At 54.7% G+C, this 12828-nt stretch overlaps 1 protein-coding gene across 14 annotated transcripts in view; it reads right to left on the reverse strand.

Moving 5' to 3' along the window:
* Positions 1 to 1075: 1075 nt before the first annotated feature.
* Positions 1076 to 12828, reverse strand: part of FAM193B (family with sequence similarity 193 member B) — a 31946-nt gene continuing 20193 nt past the window's right edge. For 9 of the 14 annotated variants that reach the window (XM_081826429.1, XM_081826432.1, XM_081826431.1 and 6 more), the window contains 6 exons: positions 12579 to 12780; positions 11423 to 11662; positions 4348 to 5368; positions 4123 to 4198; positions 3207 to 3304; positions 1076 to 1459 (listed from right to left, as the gene is read on the reverse strand). In XM_081826429.1, coding sequence (XP_081682555.1) covers positions 3208 to 3304; positions 4123 to 4198; positions 4348 to 5368; positions 11423 to 11662; positions 12579 to 12780 — 1636 coding nt within the window. In that variant the 3' untranslated portion in view covers positions 1076 to 1459; position 3207. Of the gene's footprint in view, positions 1460 to 3206; positions 3305 to 4122; positions 4199 to 4347; positions 5369 to 11422; positions 11663 to 11771; positions 11970 to 12578; positions 12781 to 12828 lie in introns of those variants that run through there. The other 5 variants (XM_081826430.1, XM_081826441.1, XM_031022128.2 and 2 more) reach the window with 4 other exon arrangements.

The raw sequence follows: 12828 nt of genomic DNA on the forward strand, positions 1-12828 counted from the left end.
AGCTGGCACTGACTGCCCATGGTGGGGTTCATCCTGGGAGGAGGTGGAAAGGGGAGGGAATGGTTTCTTTTTTCTTTTTTTTTTAAAGATTTTATTCATTTATTCATGAGAGACAGAGAGAGAGAGGCAGAGACAGAGGGAGAAGCAGGCTCCCCAAGGAGCAGGGAGCCCAATGCGGGACTCGATCCCAGGATCCTGGGATCATGACCCGAGCCAAAGGCAGATGCTTAACCATCTGAGCCACCCAGGTGCCCAGGGGAATGGTTTCCGATCCTGCTTCCCAACACTCTGTAAAGGGCTCTTAGTGACTGTGTGGCCACAGCCTCCACTGCTCCCCACATAAGCTCAAGTTAGGTGTCAGTTTGAGAAAACGACAACAGGGACAAGGAGTTGGAGCACAAATGTGTGTGAGGCATTTTTTTTTTTTTAGCAAACCTGTAATATTAAAATCTGAATTTATGAACCAGATCTGCAGGGGGTGGGAGATAGGAATGAGGTAGTTTACTTTACTTTACAGAAGGGTTCATTATTTGCAACTCTGAAGTACTTAGGCTATGTGTGTCATTCCCACTGGAAAGTCAGATCCAATTTATAGAAACTCCATTTACTCCACTTCCCTTGACAATGTCAATAACCCAGGCTAAAGGTGCAGTCTGTAAAGGCCTCAAGCCTTTCCCAGACCCCTTCTCACAGCAGCTGCACAGAGACCGAGTCTCACTCCTCCATCTTGCAGAGGGGGAAACAGGGCATGGGGAAGGGGCTGTTCCAGGTCACATACCAGAGTCCTGCCACTAGGAGAAAGTACACAGATGCTGCTGTTACACAGGCCTAGGCTCTAACTCTGCTCAGCCAGACTGAGTGCACTAAAGTCACTTTCCTGCCTTAGCTTTAATTTCCTCATCTGTAAAATGGGATAACAGCCCTTTAGAACAGTTGTGGAATTAAGTGAAAACTGCCAAACTGTTGACACATAATATCTGCTCAGTGAGGCTAATGACCAAGGCAGATCCCATGCTTCTGAGTACATTCCTCACCTCACCCCCGCCCCAGACCAGCAAACCATCAACACACTGACTCTGTGTCCAAATGTTGCTTTATCTTTCTGCAGGAAAGATCTTCACAGTATCAAAAGTAAAGAATTGAAAAACAAGAACAAAAACAAAACCAAACACAAAGAGAGCAGTGTTGGGCCAGCAGTACCATCAGCCCCCGGCCCACAGGCCAGTCCAGCCCCCAGGCTCTGAGTGAGGAGGCTGGGTAGCACCAGGAAGCGGCTCTGCGGAGGTCCTGAGGGGCCCCAGCACGGCACAGCATCCGTTCAACTTTTGGTTGGTCCAGGATGGCGAGGAGCAGGGAGGATCGTGGGCAGGTGGGTAGGGATGTGGAGGAAGAAACTGTAGACCTTCAGCTGGCAGTTGGGGTCTCAGGACACCCTGAAGCAGCTCGACCCGGCAGGGGGCTGAGAAAACAGAGCATGGCCATACCGTGAGCGATCCTTTGCCTGAGCCTCCCTGCGCTGGCTCTGGGTTTCCATGGATCCCCATGGGTAGGAACAGCTGCCTGCTATTTTTGCTCCCTGGGCTGAAAATACTGAATAGACTTCCTTGATTACCTTTAGCAGAGGATGCAGGTTAAGACCCTGCCAGGGGACAGCTCCCCTGGCACACATCTATCCAAGCCAGGGTGGTGTAAGAGCCCCGCCTCTGGCCTTTGCTGTCCTGCTGACAGGCAGGGGAGAGGCAGCGTACGCACTCGGGCTCCGGGTACACAGCCCAGGCTAGGTCCCGAATCTGCGCCTGCACTGCTTTCTCACACACTCTCCGGGCTCCCAGTCCCACTCAGAGGAGGGTGGAAAAGGTCAATGGAGAGCCCTTAAGAGTCGGCTGGGGCAGGGAGGGAACATCTCCTGCTTTGGGAAAGAGCTCAACCAAAGAGGGGGTCCCTGAGAGAAGATGGCCGAATGAGGTTTCCTGGCTGAGAGGGGCACTGGGCTGGGGGAGGGGTGTGCCCCTTTTTCTCTAAGAAGAGGCAACAAATCAAAGTGCCTGGGGTCCCCATAACTCCTGGATCCTGTGGAAGTGGACAAAAGGGGCAGGAGGGCACCCTGGCCCTGGCAGAAGCTCCTGAGGGTGTGGACATTTCAGTTTGGCAAAAGATGAGGGAGCCTAGCCCCTTCAGAGAGAGGGGCTGAGGTGAGTCTAAAGACAGTCCTGACTCCAGGCAGCCCAAGGTGCCATAGGGAGCCCAGCCCCAAGGGTGGGGAATCCTAAAACCAAAAGAGGACAAGGAGACTCGGCTGAGGGTCCAGGAAGTCTGCTGCCCGACCCAGAGAGGAGCTGTCCTGGCACTGAGAAGAGAAGGAGGAGGAGGACAGGTGAGGACATCCTCCCGGGGTTCCCTGAGTTCAGCTCACCTGCCCCAGTTTCCTGTTGCTTTAAGGGCAGTTGTGTGGTTGCCAGCCAGAAAAGGCCTGATCCCAGGGACAGAGCACAGGGTTATGTTCTCAGTCCAGAACATTATCTGATACGTCAGTATTTCACACAAAAGGACTTGTGTAGGTGGTTGGGAGAGGAGCCCTGAGCCCAGCTGGGGGCCAGGTGTCTTCTTCAGGAGGCAGCTTAGCTATTAATTTCTTCATGGGGCTTCTCCTGTTTGGGGAGAGCACTTACCAACTCCTCCATGCCTAAATGACCTCACTGAGGCCTTGGTCTAGCTCATCTGCCCTCTCACTGGTCCTTTGGGGCTACCCACATCTTACATGGCTTTAGCTGGGAAGCACCTGGGTAGCCTACCAGGCTGGGCAAGTGAGATTCAACCCTGAGGCTAATATTGTCAGGGGTGGGGGCAGTCCTCTGGGGATTAAGGCTGCCTAGGCACTTGAGAGGCAGCCAGTAAGGAAAGTAGAGGCCTGGTGGAGATAGCCCAGGGATGGAGATTCAGGAACATAGGCAGGAGGGCTCCCAGGAGGCTCTGGCCCAGGAGGGAGCGATGAAAGGACAGAGGCCTAGGGGTGAGTGGCCACAGGAGAAGAGATGGGGCCTGTGTCTGCAGAGCGCATAGCTGTCACTGTGGAGGTGCAGGGGCCCAGGGCTGGCAAGCCACTAGCCCAACTCCGTGCCCCAGAGCATGAAATGGTCTGGTGGGGACACAGAAGGTGACAGAACTTGGGGAAAGGGAGTACATGCAACGCTTGGGGGTCTCCATACCTCACTGAGCTGTGCTGGGAGTGGTTTTCTTGAGGCTGAAGTTGGTCCAGTTCACAGCAACTTTCTGGCGAGTTTGCTTTGCAGAATCCAAACAGAACCTATTAGGTTTGAGAGACAGCAGAAAAGCATAATCAGAGGTACCCCTCTCCCTGCTGGACCCCACTTCTAGACCCATGTGTCTTGGTCACTAAAGGAACCAAGTCAGCTCTGTACAACCCCTGTGGCTCCAGGGTATTGGGGTCTAGCAGGTTATGAGAGCTTTGCTGGCTTTCTGGACAGGGTGCCCATGAGCCCAGGGAACAGCGTATCAAGAGAGTGACACTGCCTCGGGATACAGGGTGGCTCCTCACGCTGTATTTTACTCTGGCTACACTGGGCGGCCTTCTGCAACCCTAAGTACTGTGTGTTATTTTCAGCCTGAAACCTCTGTGCCTACCAGCTCTGCTGTCACAAAGGCCCTGTTTGACCTGGCCTATTGGTTCTTACTTTTCAGGTCTCAGCTTGGTTCCCACCTCTTCTGGGAGCGCTGCCCACCCCTACGTCTCAGCTGGGTCTGCAGCCCCATGCCCTTACTCCTCCAACAGCACTTATCACTGGACTGTGTGTTTATGGCTCTCTCTCTCCATCTAGACTATATCTCATTTGCCTCCAGCCCAGAGCTCAGCCCAGGCAGAGCAGAGGAAGTGCAAGTGAACATACAAAGGGAATAAAGCTGGAGAAAGCCCTGGTTCTTGGGGCCTGACGTGCCTCCTTCTCCCTGTCCCTTACCTTCCCAGATGGCCTGTCCTGCCGAGCGGCTACCTGGGTTCCAGCAGATAGACTGGTGGGAGAGAGCCTGGAGAGGCTCTCCTTCTGAGGGTGTCAGGCTGAGGGTGAGCCTGAGTGAGGGTGGGCAAGAAGGCATCCCCACACCTACCTCTTGAAGTACTCCACCTCCCGGTCAGTCTCATCCATCTCCACCCCATCCATGTCCTTGGGCAGGAACACATCGTCTAGGAAGACACAGCCAGGAGGGCTCAGTGCCCACGGCCAGGCCTCTGGGGTCATGCTCTTGGGGCAGCACTGCCCACACCGAGGACTACCCTCCACCCTGTGGCCTGGCGGGGTGGGGGGCTAACCACTCAGTTCCTGGTGCACTCACCCAGGGAGGCGGCCGTCTTCTCCTGCTTGTTGCGGCTCCGGCGGCTGCGGCCCTTGCCCTGCGGCAAGCTCTGTGGCCTCGCTGGGCCTGGGGGCTGCATGGACTCCTGCTCCAGAGGCCGTGCTTTGGCCTCACCTGGCCAGTTTCGCCAGGAGCTGCCCTTCTCGTCGGCTTTGGGGCTGCCAGCCCAGCCTGGTCCTGGCTGGCTCCCCCGGCTCCCCTCTCCAGCCTCGGCACAGCTGCCCACTTTGGGAGGCTCCGGGGCCTTGCCTGGCTGCTTGGAGCTGGGGGTCTGGCCCTTGGCACTGGGAGCCTCGAGGCTGGCTGGGGACCGGGGGGCTGGGCTCACCTCGTTCTTCTTGGCCTGACTGCCCTGTCTCTTGCCCTTCCGCGGCTTCCCACTTGAGGCCATAGGCTCGGGCAGCTCCTGCTTGCAACTGGGAACCTCCTTTGGGCTTGGCTCCTCAGGGCTAGGGTTGCCTGGCTTGGGTGTCTTGACCCAGATCACCCGGGAAAGGTTGGGCACGGCGTTGAGTCTCCTCACTAGCCCATTCTCAGGGATGATACCGGGAGGGGGCCCCCTCACCTCTGTCCATGGTGGGTGAGAGCCTCTCATTTCTGTCCACGGTGGGGCTGGCTCACCTGGAACTCGTAGCATGTGGTTCTGAGAGGACCCCAAAGTCAAAGGGGACAGGTCAAGGTTAATGTCAGGCCGTTGCTCTGAGGAGCCATTGAGGTTTGAGGGGGATAGGCTCTGGGACTCTGGCTCAGCAGCCCCCTCCTTAGAGAATCCATTGCTGTCCATGTTGAGCTCACACACACTGAAGCTGGCACGGATAGAGTCCTTGACAGTGTTCTTGATTTCTTGCAGACGGCTGCTCAGGAAGCTGTTGACCCGATCCAGCTCCCGGTCAGGCCACTCCAAGAGCCTCTCCCTGGCAGGCCTAGGCTCCCGGCTTCCAGAAACACTACGATTCACCTGCTTTAGAGCTTCTGCTGCCAAGTGGGCCTTCTCCTTTTCCTGTCAATATAAGCATCAGTTTCAGCTAGGGCCTGGCACCTGCCAGGTACAACGTGACACCTGACACATCAGCCTGGGGCCCAGCTTTGCAGCTAACTGGCTAGAGGCAGGACCTTGGCCATCCAGGCCTGCTCACCCACCCTGCAGGAGTGAGGATGAAATGCAATCAGATGCATGTTCTGGGGATGGAGACAGACCCACAGAGAATAGGTTTTTATAGCTTGTTCACTCAGAGCCCCAGTGTGAGTCCTAGGGCCTAAGACCCACTGGGACTCAAAGGGATAGGAATGCAGCTAATTGCACCTTGCCTTCCAGGCCTGAACTTAAGCAATTCATTCACTGGCTGAGTCTCAGTGGACTCATCTGCAAAAGGCAGACAAAAATTCTGGGGTGAAGACCAAAGTGGGGATGCAAAGCGAGGGAGACGGCTGCTACAGGGGCATTCTCTCCAATTCTGCTGGTAGTAGGGGAAAAAAGCTGTGACATCATGGGAGGCCTTTCAAGAAGTGAGACGGGGCTGTGAGACCACCGCGGTAGGTCAGACTACTCTGGGTGGCAGGAATTGTGTACGGGTGCTATGGAACAGGGAGAAATTCCGTATAAAAGCCACTCACCACTCAGCTGCCTCAAGTAATCAAGGCCATGCCTAAAGCGTGCCCAATGGATAGCTATGTGGGGCCCCACAGCAAGATGTAAAAGCAGCCCCTCTGCCCAGGTGAGAACTGGGGGGCTAGACTCTGTCAGTCAGTGTTAACACACCCGGTTCTGGAGAATGAAAGTGAAGTCTGTGGGCTCCGAGTCACTCCATCCCTCTGCCCAACCTCCACACACCTGCAGACCAAGGAGGCCTTTAGAGGGAGACGAGAGACAGATGTCAAAAGCCCACGGGAAGGAGATGGTGGTGCTGGGCCAGGGGTTGGATGACTTCCACCATTTCACATATTTCTAGCTGATTTGGGAATGGAGGGGGAGAAACAGGAAAAGGAAACTGGGGAGAGAAAAAAGAGGGCATGCCACCACCTTAGAGTCAACTTAAAGAGGGTGACCCTGTGCCCCAGTAGGGCTCTGCGATGGACTAGGACCACCACTGTGGGACCTTGGACAAATCACTTACTCTCTCTGAACCTTACCGTCCCCCTTGTGTATTTGGGAGAAAAACTGCCTACGTATACCTCCCGGTGTTGCCTGGACACCTGAGAGGGCACGTGTCCCTTTCCCCAGGTGCTGACGAGGCTCTGACTTGGCACTGTGGTGCTCAAGTGGGGAAGCAGCTCGATCTGGAGCAGGGTTTCCAGCCTTGTGCCATGGAGGTCAAGGCCATGGGGATGAAAGAAGGACTGGAAGGCCCTTCACATCACTCCTCCCCTGTACCAGCACAGCTTTTTTCTGTTAGGAATGGAGATTCCATGCAGGACTTCAATTGCAAAAAAAGAGTTCTGCTGCTAAACAAAGAAGTCTGAAAACAATGAGTTAGAGGGAGTAACATGGAACCACGTGTGATTTGGTAGTGAGAGGAGAGCACAGAACACAGGCTTTCTGTTATGTGCCACGAGCCTGATCCTTTCCACACGTTGTCTCTTTTAATCCTCACAATTGCCCTTGTTGCGCCATTATCCTCAATTTGCAGATGAGGACACCTGACTTTGGCACAAATAGGGAACTGGCCCAAGGTTACACGGCTAGAAAGTGGCAGAGTTGGGACAGCACACCCAGGTGTGATCTGCAGTTCCTAGTTCTTTCAGTCCTGTTCGATGATCACTTCTTGACCAGTTTCTATAAGGCACTGGGCTGGGCTCTGGGGGATTCAGCTGTGCGTGAGAAGTCTGCTTGCGGACTTGAGTCTGCTGGGGGAGACGGACATGCAAATAAGCTGTTTAATTCTGAGTGACAGTGACAAGAACTACAGGGAAGAAAGCACAAGATGCTCTGGGAACTCAGACTGGGCCATCAGAGGTGCTTCCCAGAGGCGGCAGTAGCTCACTGGGCACTGGAGGGTGACTGGGATCATCCCGGAGAGTGAGACTAGCACTTTTTAGGCAGAAGGAAGAGCAAGTGACTGGGGAATGCGCACATACAATCTTTACAGGATGCAAACATTCACAGGGAGAGCTGGGGCCCAGGTTTCTTTTAGGAGTGGTGGGGAGTGGTAGGCGGGAAGGCCAGGGAGGAGAGACAGAGAGATGAAGCGGGCAAGCTAAGCAGAGGCTGAAGAGCCCTGCAGGCCAGGTTCAAGTCTGGGCTTGACGCTGAGGGCAATGTTTGGCCACTGACGGCTTTTTCAGTAGCAGTAGTAGGGTGGAGAGAAGCGGGTAGTTTGAGCTGTTTGGGAGGTCTCATGGCCAGGACTCGGGGACAGGTGGGGAGATGGGATGAGCCACAAGAACAATACTGACGACCCCTAGTGCGGCCACCGCTTCCCTGACCAAGCGCACTCTGTTGAGCCTTTCTGTGCATCACTTTGTTTCATTCCCGCAACCATCTGAGTTAGGTTCTACTGTTATTCTCATGTTGTGGATGAAGAAACTGAGGCTTAGAGCTGAAGTGATTTGCCCAAGGTCATCCAGCAAGTGTGGCAGAGCCAGGTTTCAAAGTGAGGTCCGATTCCAAGGCTCGCTGCTCCCGATCACCACGACGCATTCCTCCCAGGATGGCACCCTGGGTTCTGGTTCAGGCAACTGGGTGGATGGTGGTGCCATTAACTAGACAGACAATGGAGAAGGAAGAGCAGGCCTCCTTGGAGAAAGAGAACAAGCTCAGTTTTGGATGTGCTCAGTCTGAGTACCAGTGGGGCATTTGTGAGGTGCCCCGTAGCAGCAGGAGTTGTCAAGGTGAAGTGCAGGGAGGAAACCGGTAGACCTAGTGAACCAGGAACACTATCTAGACAGCTTCTCTTTGTCAGGGGGGTGGCCTTGAGGTTCCGGGAGGGTCAGAGGAAAGGAAGAGGAGTCCACGAAGGAGATAGAAGTCAGAGAAGGTGAGAAATCTAGAGAACACGGCATTCCCATTGTTCTTCCCCTCCCCCACCTGGCTGAGGACAGGGGAGCCAAAGAGAACATGTTTGAAAAGGAAAACCAATACAACATGTGAGATATTGCCTAGTGGACAGAGATGAGACAGGAGGGTATGATCTAGCAACAAAGATGTCACTGGTGGTTCTGTGGAGGGGAGGGAGAGGAAAACAGTTTGCAATGAGCTGACAGGAAAGACAGTGAATGCAGACAACAGTTTTCAAGAAATCTGGCTGTGATGGGAGGAAAGAGATGAGGTGAAGGAGAGAGAGAGGCTGTACACTCAAGGCAGTTTGCTTTCAAAAGAGAGTATAGTGGGCACAGTGAAAGGCTGATGGGAGCCAGCCCAGGAAAGGCCAGAGCCAGAGCAGGAAGCCGAGCTTAAGACTGAGGCAGCGGGAAAGAACTGCATAGCCTTAAGCAGAAGGGGTAACTCTTCCCTCATGACAAGAAGAAAGTCTGCAGGTGGAATGGTAAGATGTTTGAGGGAGTGCCTGTTCACTGGCTTTTTTTCCCTTGTTGAAATAAGAAGTGAGCTCATCTAACAACTAAGAAAAGTGGGGTGGGAAGAGCCTGGGGATTTGAGAAGAATCTGGAGGTCTGACAAAGGGTCTGTGGTGAACAGAAGTGATGAAGAGCAAGTGGACTAGAGGCCTGCTAGGCAATGTGAGGGCTCAGGCAAGAGGGAGATCACACGGCCTGGGTGCCACAGATAGATGTGATCCAGTGCTTTCCTAGAGGTGTGGAAGGGGAGAGGCAGGGACGGGTCAAACCCAGGGCTGCGATTTTTCTGAGTGGGTGTAAATGGAAGGGCAACAGGGCAAGGAATTGAGAGTATTGGTAAGACAGTGAGTGAATGATGGTCAAGGGATCTCTATGGCCTGGGAAGAGGAGAAAGGGGCAGGTGACAACCTTCACTGGATGAAGAGGAGTGGCCAGGAGACTGTAGGTGACAGAGCCAGTGTCAGTTTCAAAGTAGGGTTTAGTACATGAGGGACAGACAGTCACGGTCTGGAAATGGTGTAAGGGAGCAGAAAGATACTCAGCTTTATTGGTCTCCTGAGGTGGGAGAGAATGGGCAGTCTCCACTGGATGGCTCCCAGGGGAAGCTGTGTTTTTGGTGGACAGCCAGACTGTGGTTAAGTCTGAGAGGTAGAGGAAGGACACTGGAGAAGAGGCTGATGCATAAACAGATAATGACAATGACTGCCTATCACATGACCTTGCAACTGTCTGGTGCTGTGTTGTACTCTGGCCTCTAGACTGGACTGGGCAGACAGAAGCTGTGCAGCAAGTTTCTGAATGAGTGCATGGAGTGTGCGAAATGGCAGCTGAGAGAGATGTGCGAGGTACAGTGGCAGTAACATGGAAGGAGTTACCTGAGGAAGTCTGAAGCAAGTTGCCAGGAGGAAAAGGAGGGGAGAGAAGAGTTGTTACTGGCATTACCAGCAAAGGGGTAGGGATGTGTGGGCACAGATTTATGGAAAGCACACCAGGCTTGGGAACTTCAAAGTGTGCCTGCTCGCTGGGACCTAACTGGGAACCACTGCCTTAAGAAGCCAGGGAAGGCCAAAGAGACCGCTGTTGCCCACTGGACACTTCTGGTCAGGCAACACTGGATGGGAGAAAGAAAGTGCTGACCACTTTCTGAAGGCAGCAGTGGGACCCCTTGGCTCACTACTTCAGGCTGCAGGGAAAGGGTCCTGGTTTGTCCTTTGGGCTGGAAAAAGATGTAGAACTGCTGCTGCTTTCCAGAGCACCAGGGCTGTTTGACCACCCAGGACCTGGAGCTAGCTGGTTGTCAAACCCAACTCTTCCGCTGCTGGGCTCCCGAGTGTGGCGCTGTGCAGACGCAGCTGGGGGCAGGCAGGTGAAGAGGTAATGAGGTGGCAGGGGACGAGCTGCCAAGCCCTGGGGCTTGCCTGGGAGCAGGGCTGCCCAGGAATAGCTCACTGGGTTCTCTCCTCAGCCCTCTGAGCTCACTCAGCCCATGGGCTGGGTCATTCCCATGGCTTCAATTACATCTCCAAGCTGGCAACTCCCAGCCCCACACCTCTATCTCCACCTGGAGGTCTCCTGAGAATCTCTGAGTCAATGTTCCCCAACTGAATCCTGTTGTCTTCTGCCAATCCCATCCTTGCTCGGTGAAGGGCACACCATCCTGCCAGTCACCCAAGCAAACACCTGGAAGATATCCCTGACTTCTTCATCTCTGTTCCACAATCAGATCACCAAAGCCAGTCATGTCTGCTTCCCTTGCTCCAGACCCACCATCAATCAGCTTTCCCTGGGCCTCAGTATCCCTTCCGGGAGTGTCACCCCTCCAGGCTACCTTCCATATTGCCACACCGTCATAGTGGCATGCAGATTTGATAAAAGCCCTGCAGTGACTCCCCCTCAGCTATAGGATCAAGTCAAAACTCTTCAGCGGGACCTCTGAGGCCCTTTCGCACCTCTACTAGCTGTCCTGCCTCTCCTCTGTTTGAGCTTTGGCTACGCCAAACCGCTGTGAATGTGCTATGCCTGTTGCCAGAATGACTCTCCTGATGAAACTGAACTCACTCCCTGCAACTCAGCTCTCAAGTCAGCCTCTTGGTGAGCCATTTCCAGCGTGCCCAGGCAGGATGGGGGCTTTCCTCATCCCAGGGCTTGTCACATGCTAATGAGCTCGTCCGGTTTTGTGTCAGTCTCTCCACTGGACTGAGCTTCTCCAGGGTAAGAACTTAACTGCATCATGCTTTGGCTCTCAGTATTTGCAGAAGTGTTTGCTGAATGAATAAATGACTGACTGACTGAAGCAAGTCCTGTGCTTTGAGGAATCCAGCAAGCAGCTTCTGAGGCCAGGACTCGTCTTTCCTCCAATCACTGGCCCTAGGCTCCCTGACCCTGATGCCTCCCAAACGCATTCAGACCTTCCCATAGCAGTGAGCTGTGCCAAGGCTTCTGGCAGCCAGCACTGTTCATGCCCCACAAGTCTTGGGGGGTTGGGGCGAGAGATTCCTCAGGGAGGAGAGGCAGTAGAGCTAGGCTCCCCCCCCACACCCACCTTCTTTTTCAGCTTGTGCCGGGCCCGCTTGGCGGCCCTGGCGCTGTTGGGGACTTTGGGCTCCGTGCTGTTGATGAATTCCAGCAGCTCATCCACATCTCGGTGGTCCACGGCGGGCTCCCCAGGGATCCCGCCCAGGGCGCCCCCCTTCACGGGCAGCTCCTCTTTCCGCCTGGTCAGCCTCGAGCGGAGCTTCTCGCGGATCTCTGTGTAATTCCGACTCGTCGGGGCAGCGGGTGGCTGGGGGAGGGGAGGTGCTGACGTTACACCCTGGGCCTGGGAAGCCCGGAGCACTCCCACCCGCTGGCACCGAACGTGTGGTGAGAAGCCAGACAACCGTTCTTCCTACCATAGCCACAAAGGCCAAGTGGCTTCAGCCTCGGCCAGGCCCAGAGCTGAGGCAGCTGTGGGCGGAGGGAGTGGGAGATACGTAACAGCATTGTGAGCACACTGACTCGGGAGCGAGGAAAGCAGGTTTGAGCCCGGGCTTTGTCACTTGGAAGCTGTATGACCTTGGGCAGGTCACTGAGTCTCTGTGTGCCTCGATTTTGTCATCTCTAAAATGAGAATAATAACCCTTAGCTTAAAGGTGACTAACAATGTAATTACGTTCATTTCTTCTGTCCTCAACTGCTCTACCCTAGCCGGCGGCCCTTTCCTCTTCACTTTATGAGACTTCTGAGCTGCTTTCGCCCTCTGTCCAGAGACAGCACGTACTCTGCCCTGAGCCTCCTGCCTGGTGCCGTCTGTGCTCATGGCCCGTCCCTCGCTGGCTCATGCCTGGGGGACCGAGAGCCTCTGCTTCCACTCTGCCTTCATCACGCACAAGTGTTCGCTTCTCTGTGATTACACACGTATGCATGCTCATCAGAATCATAGCTTTCTCTCTGCCATTTCCTTTCCTTCTGCCTAAGGAAAAAAAGTCAATCTTAAGGAGAAACCATGAAAAGAGCAAAGGTAGCAAGGTGTTTAAAAATCCCTACCTCACAAGTGTGCTGTAAGGATCAAGCGAGCGGACACAGGCTGTGAGGACTCAGAGGGTCCCGGTGTGGTTACTACACCCATGCGCGGGGGGGGGTCTCTGGGGAGAGCAGGTGCTCCTTTGGCTCACCCTGACTGGCCCCCAGCCCTCTCTGGCCTGGGTGGGCTCACTCACCGCATTGTGGCCGAAGAACTCACAGTAGCAGCAGTCACAGAACTTTCCATCTCTCTGGTGAGTGGAGGAGGAGGTGCAGGAGCTGCGCTCTGAGCTGCTGTCCTCTTCCTCACCCAGGCCCTCATCTGCCTCGCAGGGCTGGGGGAGCTGGCAGGCCAGGCCGCTGTGCGGAAACCTGTGCCCCTTGCACCCAGGGTCCCTGCTGATGCGGGAGAGAGAGAAGCCCACAGGTGAGGGAGGGCAGGAGCAG

This window comes from Leptonychotes weddellii, chromosome 7, assembly GCF_054177405.1.
Source record: "Leptonychotes weddellii isolate Sample4059 chromosome 7, ASM5417740v2, whole genome shotgun sequence".
NCBI lineage: Eukaryota > Metazoa > Chordata > Mammalia > Carnivora > Phocidae > Leptonychotes > Leptonychotes weddellii.